The 23,350-nt window shown below is 38.5% G+C and overlaps 1 protein-coding gene across 2 annotated transcripts in view; it reads right to left on the reverse strand.

Annotated features, from left to right (window-relative positions):
- Positions 1-223: 223 nt before the first annotated feature.
- Positions 224-23,350, reverse strand: part of csrnp3 (cysteine-serine-rich nuclear protein 3) — a 33,468-nt gene continuing 10,341 nt past the window's right edge. Inside the window, exons 1-5 of one of the 2 annotated variants that reach the window (XM_053495917.1) lie at positions 15,252-15,577; positions 10,564-10,730; positions 4,911-5,170; positions 4,492-4,788; positions 224-3,456 (exon numbers count right to left, since the gene is read on the reverse strand). In XM_053495917.1, coding sequence (XP_053351892.1) covers positions 2,296-3,456; positions 4,492-4,788; positions 4,911-5,170; positions 10,564-10,711 — 1,866 coding nt within the window. In that variant the 5' untranslated portion in view covers positions 10,712-10,730; positions 15,252-15,577 and the 3' untranslated portion in view covers positions 224-2,295. Of the gene's footprint in view, positions 3,457-4,491; positions 4,789-4,910; positions 5,171-10,563; positions 10,731-15,251; positions 15,578-23,350 lie in introns of those variants that run through there. The other variant, XM_053495916.1, reaches the window with a different exon arrangement.

Raw genomic sequence — 23,350 nt, forward strand, 5'->3', positions numbered from 1 at the left:
ATGAATTAATATGATACTAGGTCAATCAGAAGTAGCTGTGCCCATAAATGAATTCAACTGCCAGGCACCAGATTATACCCAAAGAGTATTGTGGGACTCTATAACACAAGAAATATTATGTAATATACAGTATATTCTGCTGCATTATACTCCATATGTATATTATTTTAGACCGCCCCAGGCTAGGGTTATTATCAAAATCACAACATATGACGTACACCATTAGCAAAGAAATGTTTTATTCAGCACATACCGTTTCAGGAAATCACAATAAATACACATTTCAATAGATCATTCAGAATAAATACTGCAAACAGAGTGTTGTACCAATGCTGTATGTGCTGCTTTCTGCTACAGCACGGCCAAGACATCACTTCATATGATGGACTCCAACAGAGAATGAGGTCAATACGAGCACTGTCCATTAAGTCGAGAGATAAAATTATAACAAAAAAATAATAATAAATAAAAAAACCTTACATACAACTTATGGAAACAATAGGACATAAATGTCAAAGGCAAACTCAAAGTGTAAGGACATAGTTTGTCTTGTGACAAGATATTCCAATATTATTTTAAAAAGGAAATATAAAAAATAAAAAAAAAACAAAGAAAGGCATTAACATTGTGTTAAGTCACACCAAAGGCAATGTTCCACTTTACCTTTCAAACTATTCTTCTTTTTTATCTTTAAGATACACTTAATTATTTATTCAATGTTTAGTCTAGAATTTTGTTCGCGAAATTAATTTATGGCATATACCCCTGCTCTAAAATGCTGGCTGGAGTGAACTCTGTAGTTCTTCTATACATTGGCAAGATCACTGCAGGAATATGATTGTCCTCGTCTCTGCTTCTTGAAAAACAACTATCTGTTTAAAAATAGCTTACATTTCATCGAAACACTATTGAGGAATATGTAACACTGTTGTAATTGTGCGTGAAATACAATTTAATTTCAAGATCAGTCAATAAATTAGTTAAAAGTCATAACTGGCAATGAAGTGCAGACCTCCAGAAATGACCATAGTTGTTACAGTATCCTGTTACACTATTGCACTCGACCGACTAATCAGTCTTTAAAAATAATTTGTTCATATATTATAAATGTATAGTTTGTACATTTTAGAATTCAAAACATAATTTGATTCTCAAAAGGGTCAATTCATTACTGTAAATTTGGAATGCTCCTTTATCAAATTCTCCGATATACATTTCTTTTTTACACTATTAAGTAACAATAAATTGCGAAATACCCATATGAAGAAATACAAGCCTTATTACAAGTTCAGACCTTTTTTATCCCTAGATTTCACTAGGTTCTCCATATTATTAGAAGTTTAAGTTAATAAACTTTCTACAGTTTAAATTTCAAAATATGCTTTCTTTCTTTTCTCCTATAAACATTTTCTTTACTGATTTGAACACAAAACTTTGTTTTTAAAAGAAATGCAATGCCTCGAAACAAATTAATTTTATGCTGTTCAAAGTGCATTTGATCAGATGTCCCTGTTTAATCCCAAAGATATTAGTTGGAAATGCTAAAAATCAAGAAATCTTTCATTCTCTTACCACCTGAATGGTGTAATGAGGATTAAATAATGGTCCAGTAAGAGATAGTTCACCTTATCCGTGCTCTGCTGAAGTCTATTTGCCATGCCATGGCCTCTGGAAAAGTGCATTGTCTTCATGAAGTGTATTATATTCACAACTTAAATCATCTAATTTGGTATTGCAAAAACAGCAAACATTTTAAGATCAGGCTTCATGCTTTTACAAATGCTTTAAAAGCATGATATACATATGTAACAACAAGAACTTAACCGTTTTTTTTTGTTTTGTTTTTTTACAGTACATCGATGCAATCAATACAAAAACCATAGATTGCCAACAAAAGCTACAAAAACATGCGCTTTTATCAAAATGATTAAGTATACACATTTTCTTTAATATATTAATGAACGGCAACGATTTTTTTGCACCACTGACACATAGACATAGAAAAGTTCTATCCACAATATCTGCTCAAAACTAGAACTTTGACTTTTGAAATACCAGATAACATTGCACAGGCCTAAAGCTTACAGTTTATATGATCTCATTTTGCACTTAGAATTATGGATTTTTTTTTCTGGCTCATTGAAAAATACATGATGATGAATATCGTACATGTCTTCAGACTAAACTATGTCAAGTGTGGAAACAAAACCCATTATTAGAGTCTGTGTGGTATTCGAATCAAACACTTGATAGCTTACCATTTGTATCTCCTCCTCATAGATGTAATGTGTGTATCTAAACAGGGGTGGGCTCAGGAAAAGGCTCCAGTATTGGTGGTCCTTTGGTGGTGTCTGCTAAAGAGGTAACCTCAGAAAGGCCGTGAGATACCTCCTTTGGCTGCTCTACCACAAAACAGTTCCCGTTAGTCGTGTATCCCTCGTCAGTGTTATTGTTCAGATAGTTTTGGTACTCCATCTGACTCAGCTCTCCTGATTGGCTGTGGAAGGTCCCTTTTGATTGCATGCTTTTGTCAGGTTCGGGTTCACAGCAGCCAATCGTGGCCGACGATCCATTAGCAAGAGTGAAATGATGATTGGTGTATTGTTCCTCAGATGGCTGTGAATAGTCAGTGTAATGCTCAGTGGTCATGTTAAAGGCTCCTGGTGCCATCACACCATTAGTGTTGTTCACCCTTTCTTGATATGAGGTTGAATCTCCTCCATAGCTCTCACTAACCTGGTTAGCAGCTGCTAAAAGTGATGCTGAGCTGGCATTCTCCATCTGATAGTATTCAGCTGTGGAGTTAATAAAATAACCGTTGCCATTGGTTTGATTCTCCTGTGTGACTGTGTTCTCCGAGTAGCACATCACAGAGGATGGAGAAACCACCTCACTATGTGACAAAGGAGCAATGGTTAGGCCATCCTCAAACTCCTCTCCTTTATCTTCGTCATCGTCAACATCATCATCATCCTCTTCCTCCTCTGAGTCACTGTTCGCCAGGCTCTGTGTACTCGAGTCTGACAGGCTACACAAACTGCTGCTCTCATCTTCATCGTCTTCATTTTCATCCTCATCATCTTCTTCCTCCTCCTCCTCCTCCTCTTCATCCTCTTCCTCCTCCAAGGCCTCATCCATATCATCAACAGCTTGCAGGTGCATGATGGCGGTCTGCTGGACGGGATCGGGAACAGAATATTCTAAGGCATGTTGCCCTGATGTCAGTGGGCTGCAGTGGCCATTGGTGTCACTGTGATAACCATTGCCATTAGGGGCAGGGACAGAAGCAGGACCAGTGACTGAGCTCTGCTGCTGCTCCCTGCTCTTCTCCAGCTCCAGTTTCATGATGGTGTGCAGGAAATGCGTGCGCACACGAATGGGGTTAAACTCAATCCGGCCAGCTGCATTACTGCAGCCCTCTTTAGTGCAGCCACATGGGAATGACATACGGTCCACCTGCATGAAAACAACATAAGCAGGCCCTTAAGATTAAATATAACTTAACATGAACCCTCATCATATTAGCCAAAGTAAAAGCATGAGATGTCTTCAATTTATTAGCTCAATCCGTGTCATCTATTTCACGCTTGATGCCTTAATTTGATAAGGCTACAGTATATCTCAAATAAAGATTATCTTGATCTTAATCTGTTGCAACTTGTTAGACTTGTTGTCTGCCATTGAATGCTTTGTTTGACTTGTCTTTTGTCTGTCAAGTAGCCGGAACAACACTAATAATAATAATAATAACTTAAAAAAAAGTGAGTGTATCCAACTATTCATTGGGCAGCTAAAAGAACCCTAAAAATGATTTGAAGAGGTTTATTTTTTATTTTTTGAGAAACGTTCTTCAAAATACCACAGAGATTCTGTTAACTCCCTATCATTTCTGAGACCTCTATTAGCTAGAAACTATAATCGTTTAAAACATTTGCACACAGCACACTTGCTGTTCTCCTGGGAACTTTTTATAGTGTGTTTTTTATTTTACTAAGAACCCCGTGGGAGGTTGCAATAACTCATGACTTTACAACAACAGTCACTGCTGTAGGGGAAGTTATGGTGCTAAAAACCCTAACCTTTGGCAACCTACAGATGTAAAACACACACTCACACACATACTCACCCAATGAGACACTAGAGCAATTTGGAAATGCCAATCGGCATATAATGCATATTTATGGACTGTGGGGAAACCAGAATACCCGAAGAAAACCCACCAAGCAGTGGTAGAACATGCAAACTCCAGACACACACAGCCCAGAGTCGAGATTTTAACCCCCAAACCTGGAGCTTTGACAGCACTAAGTACTAAGCCACTAAGCCACTAAGCCGCCCTGTAACCCCGTATTGTAGATTTTTATATAGAAATTTTTTTCTTATTTCCAAAATTCAACGGCCATTGTTAAAAGTATATAAATCGAATTAAATGAATGAATAGATTAGGTTTACCATATACAGTACAGATTTATCACATTCAGATATGTTTACCTGGCACTTGATACCTGCCAGGCTGCAGGTGCAAGTCTCTGGGTCACAAAAGAGTCTGCAATCACAGCCGCAGTCTTCACGTGACACTCTGATTGCCCTTAGCTCATGCTTCTCTTCCACGTCAATCTTCTTGACACCAGATGACCGAAGCAGAGCGCGGCGCTTCTTGGTGGTCAGTGGCTGGAGAAAGAAGTACTCATCTACCTCTGTGTTGTCCAGGTCCAGGTCATCCTCTGAGATATCATCAACTGTGAGAGCATTCGCCTCTTCTGACTCGACGGAACCGTTTTTAGTCAGCTAAAAACATAAAAGCAGTTCATAGTTAAGAGTTAGGTTTCTTGCTTACACCTGTTGTAGATCACTGACTCCTATAAAAGTCACCCACCAGAGAACTTTTACTTATGTAATCTGTTTCCTACCCTGAGTTTAATGGAGTTGAGTTTTTCCTCTTTCAGGTGGTCCCTCAGCATATCCCTGTGAATGCGCTCCTGTTCATTCGCAAACTCGCCGAGTGTGTACTGCCGTACCGAGCTGTGTCGGCTCGACATGCCCAAGGTGCTGCCTCCCTGACTGGGCACGCTGGTAAAGCCTTGCCGCCGGCTGAAATAATACACCGTCACCTTCTCGAAATGCACCCTTTGAGTTCTCATCCGCTTCTCACGCTTCAGGATGGAGGATGCTGGATGGGAAAGATTAGTTCATTAACAAAAAAGCTGTTTTTTAAAGAATGGCATACAGTATTCTGAAATTTATTTACTGGTATTATAATATATATATATATATTTTTTTTTTCTTCTTTTTTTAACACTAAGATGTTAGAACTGTAGTTAAAATCACTTTGAGTGATTGTTTTGGACTTTATTGTATTTAACATGTTTCCCTGAGACTAATTATGTATTATATTACATTATTCTCACTCCAGACCCCAGTTCTGATCCAGACCAGAACAAGTCAATCTGGATTTAGCCCACACTCGTATTAGGAATGCAATAATAGTGTGTAATAAAATGATTATTTACTACTTTAAAACATAAAAGAAAAGGTCAGTGTCTCCGTCTAGCAACCACATCTTTTTTGTGCCAAGGTTTAGGCAGCTAATTGAAGGCAGACTGTGCCATTTCGCAGACTAGGCTGCTATGTATTTTGATTGCCTGAAGGGTTGTTCACATGTCATGTCAGTTGCGTGTTCAATTGTGCAATTTTAAAGGGAGACACGCGACAATCACGCTCACAATAAAGGATGTTTTTTCCATGTGTGTCGCCTATAAGTCGCTGTAAGATTAAAAAAATAAATAATTCTTAGAAGTACATGGAACAGGAATTAACCAACCAGCTTCACTCTTTCAGTCTCCCAGGATCAGCTGTTAAAATTCTTTGTGTTTTCTTCATGCTTAAAGGATGGGATGCACCCAAACTTTTTTCCCACTTGTCCACAAATGAATCTAGTAGCAGATCTACTGAAAGGGAAATTTATTCATATCCTGCAACGTCAATGTCGCCATGCAGCGCACTAATCATTATCCTCTAAAACGACTTAGTGACAAATCAAATGTGCAGATCCAATGAGACACTGTGGTAATCTCAAACAGGAGAAGTTAAAAGAGGAAAAGTCTTACTTGAACAGTGGTCTTTAGAATTGAAGAAACACTAATAATAATAATAATACTGAATGGAGAAAGCGCAGTCAAAGAAGTATCATCATTGAAGGAGAGAAGAAAATGAAGAATAAATACATATTAGTTTGAGCTTGACACGGATATGAGCTCTGTCGCTTGCTGTCAATGGGCGCCTAGGAGACACAACACATTTTCGGCTTCAGTAGACACTGCCCCCTACAGGAAATGAGGGGCATTTTCACAGCTTGCCGCGCACAGCCACGGCCAGTCGCGTTTTTAAAGGCCAGATCTGTATATTAACCTTTTGGAACAGAGCAGGAGACTCACATAGGCTTTTAACAATTCAAATGCAGCTTTGTGAAGACAGCGCTTCCTGTTATAGCATCTAGAATCAGCTAGTTGTGGTGCAGCCCTATGGTGACCTCCACTGGGTCCTTTATCAATGTGCAGGCCTGGGCTTCCCACTGGGTTTGAACAAAAAGGCAGAGAAACTGCCATCAGAGTAAATATATACAGCATAAAAGTCTCTCATACTGGTTTTAATGTCCAGGGAGTTCCCCACAGCTAGTCCTTAAGTCCCTCTCATGTCTGACACACACAGGACAAATAGAAACCATCTGTTTATGCAGCACCACTGCCCACAAGCTTGAGCGCAATGTATTTCATTAAAAACAGAACATATTCTCACAGCAAAGAGAAGGGGAAACTTCACAATATGTGTGAAGCAGAATTACATTGTAGACTGTAGACTTTATATAATAATTGATATTCCTACAGATGTATAAATATAATAAATGAGACAGTCAATAAGATATGTGGTTAAATAATTAATCATGATTCATCAACGATTCTTTGTACCTCTGAATTTCACTTTTTATTACTTTATACAGTAGATAGTCATGTGATTAGTGTAATCACTATTACTTCTCACAGTGACTGACAACAGGCTGAAACATTAAACAGCACATACTGTAGGTGTGATGTTCTTAAAATTAAATGTCTTTCCAGATGGTGGGAAGCGGAGTCCAGGATGCGAGATGAATTGATTGACAAGAAGGAAGCAAAGGTATTTTACTTCTATTTAAAACCAAGCTTCAACATGTGCTACACTCAAAAGAAAATATATAAAAAATTATAATACCTCTAAGCATTGCATCTTAGATTATTATATGGTCTCAAATGAAATCTTGATACCGTTAGAGACAGTTTGTTTCCATAAAATGCCTTGATATAGAACCTTAAATGGTTCTCTAAGGGACTATTTACAGAGGCTAATGAATTTTTTTTCCAAGAATATAGAGACATTAGAATATTAAAAAAAAAAAAAAAAGCTTCATGACTTTGAGTTAGCTTGTTATTGTGTTCAATAAATGTTCACTGAATCTACTGTGGTTTTATTTTTTAATGATAATATCAGGAAAGTGTCATGGAGGCACTGGACTACAGCTCCCATTGGCCTTTGCAAATCACATGTCCTTCATCATATTCACATGCTTTGGGTTTTCCTGATTTCGACTGTGGCTGAATCTGGTTCTGAATTCTGCATTCTTGTTCTGACTGTAGCTTAATTCTAACTTAATTCTGTTTTCACACCGTCTTTGTCTTGCGTCTGTGTTATCACACTGTATATTCCCAGCTTATGGACTATAGTTCGGTTCTTTTTTCATTTAGTGTTACAGTTCCCATTATTACATGTGTTTGCGTGTATCAATGTCTATTAAAGATGCAACTTTTCATCTGCATCCTCTCTATATCAATTTCCTTACAGAAATTAGGGCCAGAAATTAGTTGCAGCAGACCATCACCAAGAAGCAGATCAACGAGCTGAGCAAGGTCCTTCGGGCAAGGGAGGAGGGGACAGAGGGGGTGAGGTCAGCTCCGAAACCACCATGACCAACTTAGGGCAGAGTAAGGGCGTTTTCACACTAGGCATGATTGACTTCTACAGTGCCCAGGAACAATTGCTGCCCACTCCTCCGCTGGTCAGCGTTCACATTATTTCTGCTCTCTGTACATGGCTACACTTGCGTATATACACTCTCCAATACAGCAGGTGGCACTATGAACCTACTTGTTTTGTAAACTGCTATGAAACACAAGAGAAGAAGAAAACAGGATGTTAACCTTTGTGCTATGCCTAATATTATTGATATTTCTGAAAAAGAAACTTGAGAGCAATACTCCCACATGCCTTCCTACTGTATCAGCTATGGCTGTGTATGTCGAAGGTTTTTCAGTGAAGTGAGATAGCACTGATGACGTCGCGTCCAAACAGTAATCTGCTTCCATGTTCATGAATGACTGGCTTCCATATACGATTCAATCCGTGCTCAAGTACGCTGCCCAAGATCAGCTCATCAAGCAGACTTGGGCACAGTTCCTGAGTCTGGAATGATCGTGTTCTCACTAATCAAAATGAACCAGAATTTTGAGTAAAGTGTTCCCAGAAACAATTCCAGGGCCCTAAAGTAAAAACACTCTAAGATAGCCAAACACCAACAGTGACGTGACAGCTGTGTGCAAATAAGAGGCCGAAGGGGCGGTCTTACTGGAGCGGCTGAAACTCTACTTCCAGGCACGTTCCATGGACTACAGTTCCCATCGGCCCCTAAATCATGACCCTGATCACATGCATATTCTTATAAAACGTTATTCCTGATTTCGTTGGACCCGAGTATTGTTCAGTTCTGTGTTCAGTTTTGCAGCACATCTTTGTCTAGCAGCTGTTATGTTTTTAAATGTTAGCATGTATTTCCTGCTCGCAGTCCATAGTTGTTCATGTTGCTAGTTAGTGTTCTGGTTCCCATTATTACTTCTGTTTGTTTATGTTACCGTGTGCATCTGTATCCTGTCCGTTTACAATTCCTGACAAACAACTAGGAACTGATTTTTATTAGGATATTCAAATAGTAAACGAAGTTGAAATCTCCAGTAAATACAGTAGATATGCTTTATAATGCGTATTTTAAAATTCTTATCATTTAATTTGTGAATGTACTCATTAATTCATAAATAATCACATTTTTCAAGGCATTCACAACATGACTTTAAACAGTATTTTAGATTTAAACGTCTGATTGTACTGTACAATGCATTATGCAGACTACACAGTAATACATCATATAAATCCTGTTATATCATAATAAAGTAAAAAGTAAAACAATTATTATAATCAGTGTTAAATAAAAAGTTGACAAAGCAGAAAAAACAAAAGCATGTCAGCTTGTTGTAGGCTACATTATGGTAGTAGGACATTGAAATCAGTGTTACACTTGTGTGCCCTGAGTGTAAATCACTTTGAACTCCCCACACACCTCTTTGTCTGTAAGGCCACTGAGGGGAGACCTCTGGGAATGAACTCATCTCCCTACTCCGAAACAGCATAGAATAAAAAGTGCGGCTCCCCTATTAGCACTGAGGTAGGCACCTATGGTGTTATTAATCATTAATGAGTACCAGCACTCAGCTGGTGTGAGCCGTGGAAAGGGAGCTGCTACCCACAGGCTCAGTAAGCAACTCATGCGCTAGGCTATGCGATGAGCAATAGGGGTTAGGTTTACTCAGCTGTGGCTTTTTCTTAGAAACCCACACACTCTTTCACTGAACTCTGTAAGGGGTAAGGATCATTGGTGTACCTTCGCCTGCAGCAGCTTTAAATCACAGATTCATTGGCCTGGGTTTTCCCGCTGTAGCTCTAAATAAGAGACAGCTCGGGTTTTATTGCAGAAGCAAGTGGCTGCAGCTGAAAAATCTCTAAAACTACTCATTGCAACACAAATCCCTTTTGTGATATAAACTGATATAATGTGATAAAGTGGCCCTCTTAAAAAATCTCAAGAGAGATTTTCTTTCTGTGATTTTTTTTTTCCCCCCACAGCCATTATAATATGTTGTGTTTTTAGGACAGCATGCTCTTAAGTACTTAGTAGCTCTCTGTTGTTTAATGAAGTCAAATACCAGTAAACACAATGCACGCATGGAGTGTAGCCACTTGATGCTAAAATCCGTGAGGTGCAGTCGTTTTAGGTTTATTGTGATAATGAATATTTTATTATAGACCCACTACAGACTCCGATGAAAATCAATATTAAATAGCAGTGCTAAATTCAGCTGTCGGAGGACCTTACGAGCGTTTTCAATTGCCAAGTGTGCAAGTGCAGAAATATTTCTCGTCGCGTCATATGTTACAGACCAATGAAAAGCAATCATTGAGAAAACATGTAGCTTGTGACTAGATGCCTTTTCAATTGACATTAAATATGATTCATCGGGTATGATTTTCAAAAAAATGTTTTTATAAAACTCTTCTCTATGATGGAGGAAACGTCAATGCTGAATCATTGTTAATCATGTACAAACACGGAGCTTTGTAAGCTATTTCCCAGTAGCATACAAAAGGAGACATTGATGTATATTGATGATGATAATGACGACAAAGGAAGCAGTGATGACTCACGCGTGAAGTGAGAGGCAGAGGGGTTGACGCTGTCGCTGCTGTCTCCACTCTCGCTGCTCGATATCTCCTCCTCTTCCGATTCCCTCAGTGAGGAGCACGGAGACGCTCCCTCCACCTCCTCAAACTTCCTCTTCAGTATTCCGCTCATGACTGCTTCTGAGCCACACCTGCATGTGTGTTAGGGAGACAGAAAAGGAGGAAGGTTCTTTAATATCTTTGCTCATGTCTTCTACAATCATCAAAGCACTTAATTAGCAACAAGCTCTTTCTCTCTATGCCTCTCCTCCCTTCTTTCCTCAGGCGATTGATCATCTTGAGGCCACAAATGGAGTAAGATGGAAGATGGAGAAGGAGAAAACTACTAATTGAATGCCTTGAAGTTCCAGGAAATGTGTTTAGTCCATGTTTTACTGAGTGGCCACAGAAAAGAAGGGGTTAGTCATCCGATTCTGACTGTGTAGTTATGAAAAAAATCTGCTGTGAAGGATGATTTAACTTTTGGGATACAAAACATTATATACTGTAGGAACAGAATATTGGGAAAGTAAAGTAAAATGTGGTAAAGAATAGCTACATCTGAAAAAAAACAACAACAAAAGCTGCTGTTTAATTAGTGTTAACATTGCATACAAATGATGAGAATACAAATAATCATAGTGAAAACGATTGGAAAAATATAACGTAGGTAAATACTGTAGCACATTAAAAGGTCCCCATTTGACAATAATAAACACAGTATACTTTATAGAATGTGTTTTCCCCCTGCTATTCAGATAAGATTAAGATAAGATTAAGTTCAGCCTTTATTTGTCACGTGTCCATCATATTACTACACAGTGAAATTCTTTATTCTTCACCTATCTCAGGATTGCTGGTAGGCTGGGGTCAGCCATTATACAGCGCCCCTGGAGCAGACAGGTTTAAGGGACTCGCCCAAGGGCTCAACATCGGCAACCTGGTGGAGCTGGGGCTTGAACGATCGACCTTCTAATCAGTAACCTCAGGCACCACCATCATATATTAATTAAATATTTTAATAAATGATGTATCATAACAGCAAAACCACATACAAAAAAACTGTCAGGATAATCACTAAGAACATACATTACTTAATATAGAAAATGGAAGTCAGATACATGTTTCTAGGAGTGACTCAATGTTATGAATGTGTATTAAGATTATAGTAATCGATATGATTATGGCCATATTGCCTGGCCTTGATTGGTCCTGCACAAACAGTCAATCAATCAAAGAAAGGCTGGACATTAGCCCATATGTTGTAACAAACCTTTAAAATAAAAAGGAATTTTCAATGCATGTATTATATTTAATTTAAATTAATTGTATTTGTATAGTACAAATATAATGGTGGCATAAGGATTAGCACTATGGCTTCAGGGTTTGATTCCAACTCGGATCTACGTGCATGAAGTTTGCATGTTCTCCCCATGCTTGGCGAGGTTCTGCTCTGATTTCCTCCCACAGTACAAATACATACAGATCAGTCTAACTGGTTTCCAAATTGCCCATAGTGTGCGAGGAAGTAAGTGTGTGCTTTTGTTCCCTGTAATGGATTGCTCCTGCCTAGTGCCCCAAGTCCACTGGGATAGGCTCCAGGCTTGGTGTGACCCTGAACAGGATAAGCGGTATAGATAATAAGTGAGTAGTGCTTTTAATAAAAAAACAATGTCAAAGCAGCACTACAAAAATCTGGGTGTTAATTTAGATCATTTAGGGTAGAAATTATTGTCTTTTCATTAAGAATCACTAAACATCAATATAATTATGATTACAGCAGCAGCTCTTAGGTAGCAGCCTAATGTACCCAGGTGTCATACGTAAAATGACAGTAAATGGCTAAAGTGAACACCCGACCAACATACCCGATATGTTCCAAGCCCAAACTGCAGCCCCTAAAGTGGAAGCACATAAATGTATAGTATGTCTTAGTATGCTGTAAAATTAGGTTTTCCCTTCAGGTAAGTTAAGAGGTGGCAACATTTTTTTTCGGCATGACAATGCCCCTGTGCACCATGCAAGACATGGTTTGCCAAGAACTTGAGTGGCCTGCACAGAACCCTGACCTCAACTCTTAAAACTGAACATCTTTGGGATGAAATGTAACACTGACTGTGTCACAAACCTTTTGCCAAATATCATTGCTTGACCTTTATAATAATCTTAAGGATAAATGAGCAGAAAATCCCACAGCCATGCTTCAAAGTCCAGTGGAAATCATTCCCTTAAAAGAGAAGCTTATTATAAGAGCTAAGGAATCTAAACCGAGAATGGGTTGTTCAAAAAGCACATTTGATAAACACCAATCAGCCATTACCAACCATTATCATTAAAACCACCCCAGGTTATGGGTGTTCCCCCTGTGCCACCAGGGCAGCTCTGACTCTACAAGACCTCTGTCACATCTGGCACTGTAACGTTAGCAGTACATCCTTTAAGTGCAGTGGGTTGTTGTTTGCCTATGAACCTCTCACCAACTTACTGGTGTGTAATTGTATAATGTTATGGTCGATTAGTATATGGTGTACAGTACATACTATTAACTACAGAATTAAGATTATCTATAATCACCTCTGTAGTATTTTGTGTTTCATAAAGAGCATTGATGAATACATGAGGTTAAACTATCTTCACTTATACATCAACAGGAGTGTCTAGTATTAATCTCTTTATAATTATGCTCACAGTGCGGGTTTAATAATCAAGGCAGGAATCTCCAGATTGTTTTGTCAAAGCCCTTTTTGTCATGCAGATGAATGTGATACTACGTTGATTTCAAAAACCTGCAGCAGAGCTTTGAGAACTTCCCAACAGTTACCTCTTACACTCTCTCTCTATCTCTCTCTCTCTCCTGCTTTTCAAAAACTAAAATAGCCACTATGATGAAAAAGCTGCAGGAGGAAGCACAGATTAGTGGTGTGCCAAGGGAGAAGGAGGGAGAGAGAGGCAGTCTGGGACACGCTGCTGTATTGTTTCATGTGGTGAGACTCAGAACCTCTCGGCTCTATCGGCTGATTACAGAAGCCCAGACAGAGCAGGGGGCGCTCGGCTAGGCTCTCAGCACAAGCCTATTGTTCTTGTGTGTGTGTGCGCTGATGGAGTGAGGCAGAGATTGAGAGAGGGAGAGGGAGAGAGGGGGAGAGAAGCTGGAGAAGCTCCAAACCACAGCATACAGTGCTGCTATGGAATGTCTGGCATTTTCTCTACAGTAAAAAACACACACTTTTCTTATGGCCTGTGTTTTACCCTAATCTAACTTCTTGATCCAGCAGGAAGAGGATACAGTACCCACTCATGACCCCGCTGATAATAGTCTACTTTTTAATGCTTCATCATGTTATTAATATAATTCAAAAACACAGTGTGACATCTTGTAATAAAAATCATTCAGTTGTGTCAATTGTCGCAAGGCCTGCTGCTCCCTGTCGGATTTACCGGAGGAGGAACCAGATAACTGCAAATGGCTCGTCCAGGTTTTTCGGATACAACATAGGCCTATTTCCTTGTAATCATCATAATTAGTTCCCCCTTGTTGAAAATCCATTCGCATTCTTAGCCCTCGGCGCATGCCGCACTGCTCTTTCATACCAAAAGTGGTTGCTATGGAGATACTAATATACTTGCACAAATAGTGATTTCATATCAGAGACATTTTGATTTTTTTTTATGTCTTTCTGGCATCTACGACTCACCCCCAAGCTCCAAAAATAAATACAAGCACCATGTTGCATCACACACATATATATTAATCATGTGGCATTTATAAAATCATTGATTAAAGAAAAGAGGATCTGATCAGTAACTTTACATAAGATCTTTCTTAGGCTAAGTGCAGTTATTCTGATGCACACTAGCCAAGCAAATTATTATTTTTTTTTTTTATGTACATTCTTTATGATGATGGCGAAGACTTTTATAATAATGACTGCTAATATTACACCCCTAAGACAAAAGAAAATCAACATTGGTTTATGTACAAGTGGTCATCTCTCCTTGTTAAAGCAAAGCTGCTTCACTGGATCTGGGCACATCTGAGACCTAAGCAGGAGTACCAACTATTAATTTTTTTGATACAATGAATTGGCATGACATCATGGGTAGCCCAGAGGTAACAAGAGCTGACTGCTGTAGTGTGCAGTGAGAGATAGAGGAAAAGAGAGAGAGAGAGAGAGAGAGAGAGAGAAAGATAAGGAGAGCAGTAACTCTCCTAGCTCGTTATTCCTCCTCTCCATACCTCATTCCCTTCTCTCTCTCTCTCTCTTTCCCTCCATCTCTCACTCCCTCTTTCTCCCTTTGTCTCTCCTCTCTGCCGGCTAGGCTGCTGTACTTTTCCACAACACACATAGTCCATGTTGCAACTACAGCATTCTGCAGCAAAGAAAACCCAGCACAGAGCAGCCACTCCCAGGAACAAGACCATTTCACATGCATTCAAATATATACACACATATAGGCATTGTCAATACTGAATCGCCACTACAGTACATGTACAGTATCACAAGCTGTGAAACACAAGCGACAGCATCGGATCCTGTATGTAGTTTCAAGAGAAGCCTATTCGCTTAAGCATTAAGTCACTGTCTGCTAAACCCTGCTGAAACCTGGCATTGCCACATGAGTTCAGCAGCAAGCAATGGGCTGCATGCCGGGCTTTAAAGGAGCCAACTGACCTGTGTCCACCACTGATGTGCTCCACCCGCTACTCCCTCCACTCACACTCAGAGTGAATGGACCGATTCAAGCCTGGATGAGTCGTGATGAATGAAGGCCTCCCATTTTACTCTCCCTGTACTGGGCAACACGTGTGTGTGTGTGTGTGTGTGTGTGTGTGTGTGTGTGTGTGTGTGCGTGTGAGAAAGACACAGAGACTGAGAGAGATGGAAAAGGAAGAGTGTGTGTATGTGAGATAGAGAAACCTGTGCATTCAGCAGCAGCCAAGTCTTTACTGTTCTTTCCAGTAAAGAACTCTCCTCTTCCCTCTCCCTGATTCTCTCCCTCTCTCTCTCCCTGCTTCTCTCTCCCTGACTGCTTCTCTCTCTTATTCGTTCCAGCCACACAAAGACTCATTAGGTGCAGCCAGCTGAGGGCTGGAGACTGAGCACAGCCTGCCTGCGAGATCACATGGGTGGGATGTCTGAGAGAGAACGAGAGAGGGAGAGAGAACGAGCGAGAGAGAGAGAGAGAGAGAGAGAGAGAGAGAGAGAGAGAGAGAGAAAGAGAGAGAGAGAGAGAGAGAGAGAGAGAGACCCTCTTCTGTGCTCCTGCTGTCTGCAGATATTTTTACCAGTGTTAAAACGGGAGGGAGGGGGCAAGAGTGGAAGAGAGAGAGAGAGAAACAGAGAGAGAGAGAGAGAGAGAGAGAGAATGAGAGAAAGAGAGGTGCAGAGATTGCATGAGAAGGGATGTAGAAAGGAGAGGAAGCTACAAGTCAATACCCTGCGCAGCAAGTAATCTAAAGAGATTAATGGGTACACTAACAAATTAGCCACACACACACACACACACAGGATTTAGGCTGTTGCATTGGGATTTGTGGTAAAAACTTAGAGCTATAGTTAACACAGTTGTCACAGTTTGCCACAGGTTTATAGAGCAATAATGTATACTAAAATATATTTAATTTGCATATGTCCTATGTTAGTCCTATGCTTATCCAATGGCTAGCTTCATATTATTAGATAATATAAATATTCCTTTTATTTATTTATTACTTGAAAACAGATTCAGCAATTTTAAATAGCTTAAATTTTTTTCATCAATATGGGATCAGATTTAAATTTCTGGTCTGAGATAACAGAAAGGACACCTGATGTTTTACATTACTTGTTAACAGCAGCCTGCAGACCATGCTTATAAGGAGTAATGGTTCCGTGTCAGGTATTACGATACCTAAATGTCTGGCTACTGGTACATTGAAGGAAAAAAATAAAATAAAATAAGAAGGCATTCTTTGTCTTTGGCCACCCACAGTCAGCCAATTATTTAGTAATAAAGGGAGACTACTGCACACATTAAAACACCAGGTTGAAGCAATAACAGTGCAATAACAGTGCAGAGTACTACTGCTGGGATTCCTGTTCGAACCCAAACCAAGCTAAAGCTCCTCAATAACGGTGTTGTAGATTTAGGGCAGGATGGGTAGTAGACTATTGTTGCTAAGCAACGTACCTGCCAATCAGTTATTTGCAGGGTCATGTGGTAAGGCTAAGCCCTTGGGATTGGCCTCAGAAAATAAATGAAGGTGCATATATTTACAATCTAAATCGTAATCTGTGTTAACACTCTATATCATAGCGTATGCAATTATTTTCACACTATTTCATTCTTTTATTGCAAACACAAATACAGTGGATTAAATGAAAGAGAAATGTATGCTCAGTTTGGCATATACTGGAACAGTGATTCAATGTTTCCGTGTTCTCTTTCATTTAAATTAAGTCATTCATTTAAGTAGTTACATTTTAGCATGTACAAAGACCTCTCTTCTGGTTTAATCACCTTGGGTTACACAAAGAAATAATTTATGGATTTCCAGAACATGGTCTTATTAATACCTCAACAAAACTTTTCAAGTTAAAAAAAAAATGTTCTACAACCATCATTTGCTATTGTATAAATATTTAACTAAAAATATATATTTCTTCACATTCACTAGGAGGCTACCCAATTCAATTAAATTTATACTTTTATTTATAAATTATTTTATTTTATAAATATGGATCTTTTAACTATGGTCATTGTCGCAAAGCAGCTGAATCAAAAAGAGTTATGGAAATAAGTTTGAAAATAGCATTATATAGCAATAGTGACTTCACAAAATCTCTGTGCAGGGTCACTCCCCTCAAAATGATAAAGCAAATTATGAGTAATGAATAATAGTAAACTATCCTTGGGATGATACCATCAAGGGTACACCTTTTGCACCTCTTGCATCTTTCACCTTGAAATGTTTATACTGTAGTGTACATTTAAAAAAGGTACGTCCATGGATCATAATTATTTTTGGTAAGAAGGTAAATCTTTAAATGTACACTATATGCACCAGTCTAGAAAAGAGATGAATAGGATGTACCCTTGAGATGTCACTCCAGCAACAAGGAAGGGTACAGTTTAATACACTTTTTTTCCAATTGTGTACAGCCCATGGGTATAAAGTATTGATCTCTGAATGGATGAACACTAAAGCTGAGACTAAATGGAAAATCATTCCAAATAATAGCAGCAAGCAATTTCCTCATATTACTTGTGTAGCCTAATATTGTTCCCTACAAAACGCTTTTGTTTTTGTCCATAGACCAGCCAATGGGAAGGAAAGCTCATGAACCTTCCCATAAGTGGACAGAATAAATGCTCCTATCAAGCCATAAGCATTGTGGAACCTGATTTTCCCACATGATTTAATTATTCTCCTCATTTCCTCTACATCTTTGGAAAACATCTATTGTATAACAGCGATATCTAATTTCCATTTTTTTCCTTACCCCTCCTTATGGGGAATTAGACTCTCTGCTCCATTTCATATAAATACAGAAGATAGGCCAATCAGAAACAGTTTCGTTACACTAATTTGGTGAGCCATTGCATCCGCAAGAATGACCCGTTTTGGCGATGTGAGTGTGGGTTTTGGGTCACATATTGAGAATTTAGTCAACAGGTTGGGCTTCAATAGCATAAGGAAGTGTATAGCTGAATTTATAACGGGAAAATGAGGTGTTCGGTTCTAAATTTAATATGATTGTGACAGAAAAACAGAATAGAGATTTTTAAGATTCTTATGGTATGGTATTTTTTAAATTTCAAAGCAGCAATATATATAGTATTAATAAGACCATGTTCTGGAAATCCATAAATTATTTCTTTGTGTAACCCATACATTTGATTTTATATATATATATATATATATATATATATATATATATATCTTAAATAACACCCTGAACAGGTGTGATGTTTTATATGAACAAATTCTGTTTCATGTTCACTGAGTCGACTTTGATTAACCCACTGCAACTCTATTGACTCTCAAAGCAGTTAAAAGCTTTACACAGTGCATTACACAAATACATGTAGGGCCTTCAGACTACAAGATGCTGAAATCTCCCCTTAACACAGGAAAGGTAATAAGTAGTAGAGAAAAACTCCTGCTGCTGTGATGCCAGCTCTCCTCAGCATGCAGCACGCTTCCTTTGTCACCTCTATTTAACTCCCTTTGCTTTCTGCTGTCTCCCCATCTGTTCAGCCTCTATCCCCAGCCTGTGCTTCCTCCTAAATGTTTCATTCTACGTCACCACAGCTTTTCCATGGCCTTTAATTAGCAGCATACTAACCTCTGAATGGCCTCAGCCCAGAGAATAGCTGAGTCCAGGCACTCCACTGAATCACATGGGTCAGTTCAATAGTGTACTTCCTGGCCCCGGGGCTCACACTTCGGAAAACAAATAAGTGCATGACCACTGTTGCAAATAACACCGGGAATTAAAATCAGACTCGTGGAGCCACTCATACTAAACGAACATTATTCTATTTGCGCCATGAGATACTACAGGGATCTGCTGAGGTGCAGCATCTTCTCCTGTCACAGCCCTGCCACAGTTAGGAAATTCTAAGTACAATGTTGAGTATATGTCATATACAAACCTGAACCGAACATTTTATTTTCTGCTGACTATACTATTTCTATAGTATATTTTTATAGTATAGCCATTGTGTGCATTGTGTGTGCCATTTATTTATAAACACTGAATATATTGTATGTTATACTGTAGGTAGTTCACACAAATAGGCCACTTGAAAAAATTTTCAAAAGTGGGCATACTAAATCATTTAACAACATTGAATACTATTCAAGTACTAAATCTTTCTAATAACAAACCATTTAAACTTCAATGCCAAGTTAAATCTCCATTAAATATTACTGCGCTAATTTATCAAAATATGATTGTGTTTAATTGCATCAACACATGAACTTTGGACAGATAATGTCCTGCCACGGTTATTTAAAAAAAAAAAAAATTAAAGTGTACATATGTTTGCATTTAAGGTTGTGAAATGTTGCTGTTCTTCTATAATTCTACATACTCACTTACTCACTCATCATTTAGACTGGTATATGCTTCAGGCCCCCTGCAACCGTGTAAACAGGAAAAAGCGGTCTTGGTCCTGTATACAGGGTTGTGGGGGGCCTGGAGCCTATTCCAGGAGACTTAGGGCACAAGGCAGTGTACACCCCGGACACCCCGGACAGATCTAACAAATAACTGCAAACTCCTAAAATAATTTTAATTATTGCTAGAGATGCATCAATTTTCTTCCTAATTTAGTTGTGTCCAACTTCCACTGGACCTGTTAAGACACTCCCAATCGAGCAACCAATCAAGGACAGCACAAGCTAACACCTGATTCCTTTTGTGTATGTAAATCCACAACTGCATCTTTTCCAACCACTACTCACCCACTGTTAGGGAGAGACATAACACACATGGAGAAAAGCGCTATCCGCACATTCAGCCGGCGAGAGCTCTCAGATACCCATGATCGGCCAGTGTCGCCATGATTGATGTGAGAGAGTTAGTATGTCATCCCTCCCACTGAGATAGCATGGTCAGTCTTCTCTTTAAGCTCACAACTACAGATGGCTGTAGTACCACCGGGGAATTAAACTCATGATCTTCGGATGATGTTGGAAACACAAATAAGAGGATGAAATGTACTGGGCACAACAACAAAAAAAGAAAACTGTAAGAGTGAACTGCAGGAACAGCAATCAGGTCACTGTGTGTTCTCTCCTCTCCGAGTTTAATGTCAGCCAGTAAAAGCAGTGCATCTCTCTCTCTAGTCTTGTCTTGCTAACCTAACTTAACAGTGCAACTCTTGGTTTGTCCGTGTTATTTTTTTGTTTTCTCAGCCACTTCCAGAGCTGTGCTCTGAGACAAGAGTGACAAAGTGAGAGAGAAACACAACTATTTATGATATTTGATAAACAGAAACAGGGAACTGTTATATAAACTTCAGCTTGGAAAAGATAACAGCGTGTTGCATAAATATGCATTCATAGTCGGGAAAAACATTTCAGTGATGTATCGCAATCAGTGATGTAGTGACTCTATTGCGATTTTTTAACTCGAGTGATTTCTTTTTTAAATTCATGTATGTTTGCATTCAAGGTCATGCAATATTGCTGTTCTTTTATAATTTTACAGGTGGCACGCTCTAAACTATTCGACATTATCAGGCATCACAGCATCTTGTGTGGTAGGAGCAATGTATTTGCTCAGTTTGCTTAGAATTGTAACAAATTTTTAAGTTTTTTTTTTTTTTATACAGAATTGTGATATTAACAGAATCACAATACAGATTGACTCAGCACCGAGGTTTCACAATAATATCATATCGTCTAATCCCTGCTGATTCCCATCCCTACTGACTATGGTGGCAGATGGATATACTTCTTTATTTTAATGTAGATTTTTTAAAACATTTAATTAGAATTTTCGTCCATGTGAATTTAAAATATTTTTGTGCAGTTTATGCTGCAACTTAAGGAAAATCATTGTGACACTGTTGGTGTTAATGCGTAGCTGCCATGGTACTAAAGGACCCTAAAGAGACCAATAAGGGTGGGAGGGCAAATACATTTACTTTTTATAACAATGATCAAATATATAATTGTATATGTCCTTACACTAAAAATTCCACAAAGGGAAGTTTAAAAGCATTTAAAAAAAAACAACTATTAATTGCCTATTGATAAAGATTTTATTCCAATGAGAGTCGTTTTATATGCAAAGCAGTTTTGGGATTTACAGGCTTGTAAAGCAATAAGCAGGTGCATTCAATATGTTGCAGACGTGAGGCATTTTGCACGGCTCTGTATACATTGTGCCTTAGGACAAAGCCGAGTAGTCATATCAGTTCTTGCTATTGGCAAGTACAAAAATGGAAGTATTTATACTTGGTCTGGCAAAAGTTGGTATCGATGTATATTTAAACCTGTTCTGCCCTCTGGACATGCCAGACCCATCCTGATGCCCTACTTCTGGCTGGAATTCTGATCACTTGGAGACCACTCACTGCTGCTGAGGATTGCACCATATGGTCTGTTTAAAAAATGCATGTGACTACTGAAGATGGTTCCAATTAAGAACTATGTGGATGGCTTTGGATTGCATTTGATATCAACAGTTTTGCTATGCTGTCTTGTAACTATAATTGCTGTATTAGTCTAAGGCTTGAAATACCATGAACAGTTTTGTACCTCTCAACATAAAAATATATATAGAAGTAGTGGTTTTGCTTTCTACAACTGCTATTAAAAAACGTCCAGTTATTACAAAGCTCTTTTTCATACCATAAGAATCTTAAAAAACTTTAATGTGACGCACACATGCTTGATTTAGAACGAGCACCTCATTTACACGTCATAAATTCAGCTATACACTTCATGTAACTCTCTTAAAAAATGGGTAACCCCAACAAAGTGGACTTTATTTTACCTGAAATAACTTTTCACAGTTAGACCATCACACATTTGACCATACAGTATAGGACACAGTTATAAAGGGGATTTATTTAAGTGCTATACAGTATCAATGAAATAAAGATGAATTGCCGCTTGTCATCTTTGTGGGTTTTTTTCCTTTCTATTGTTGCCTCTAGCCCGCTCTGTAGATATAAACTGATAAAGCCATAAATAAATATATATATATATATATATATACACACACACACACACATATATATATATATATATATATATAGATATAGATATAGATATGATTGAGTTGAAATAAATCAGTCAAAGTGGATTTTATTGTAATTTTAACCATATACTGTACAGTATGACAGATGATTTCAGAGAAACACTTAAGAGGAACAAAAAACTTTTTGATGTGCTACTATTAAAAAATAATCATGTTCAAGGTGAAACACAACCCACCATTATCAAAAGCTATTATATTGATAATATGGAAATTTGCTTAACTATGAAAGTCTGTGACTGCAATAAGTAGACAACATATCACTGCACACGGATAATGAATGGGTCTAATATTTAAACTATTTAACTGTGTTTAAATAAAATCCATAAAATGTATTTGATATTACCATAAGTACCCGTTGTTGATGGCTAAAAGATTTGTAGAAATAGTTAAAAGGTTAAATCTAAAAATAAGCTGATCAGCATCTTGCACATATCTGCTCATAACTTCCCTCCTGCCCAACATTTTGATAAAGTTAATGGTGCAGGTTTAACTTTAGGCAAATACCGAAGGACTGGAAAAGGTTCATTAAATTCCGTCCAGCCGGTTCTGTGTGATGCTGTAACAAAATCTGCCTGGACAGACATACTGACAACCACACATATAGACACAAAATTTGGGGTTCGAGTCCTCCAATGTATAAAATGTAAATATATCATTAAAAGATCGAGTTCTGACCAATGTACAGATAAAACCCTTTCTTATGTTTAGATAGATGACAAAAACTTTGAAGCCATCACTTTGAAAGCAGAAGTCAGTTTAGCCAAGAGGCCAGGGTGACCTTCTCAGCCCTCTTCTCTGCAGTCTACAAACTAGCTAAGACAAGTCAACTGCACAGTACAGCATGAACACAGCCTCACTGTGTCCACACAGAGAACGAGAGAGAGAGAGAGAGAGAGAGAGAGAACAGACAGCAGGCAAGTAAAGGAACACAGTAGAAGAACATTTGGTCTGCCAGATTTAGCTAAAGCTCAATATGTCCTACCTCATCTCTACAATGTTAGTGTTTTTAC

The sequence above is a fragment of the Clarias gariepinus genome, chromosome 5 (assembly GCF_024256425.1).
Source record: "Clarias gariepinus isolate MV-2021 ecotype Netherlands chromosome 5, CGAR_prim_01v2, whole genome shotgun sequence".
Classification (NCBI taxonomy): Eukaryota; Metazoa; Chordata; class Actinopteri; order Siluriformes; family Clariidae; genus Clarias; species Clarias gariepinus.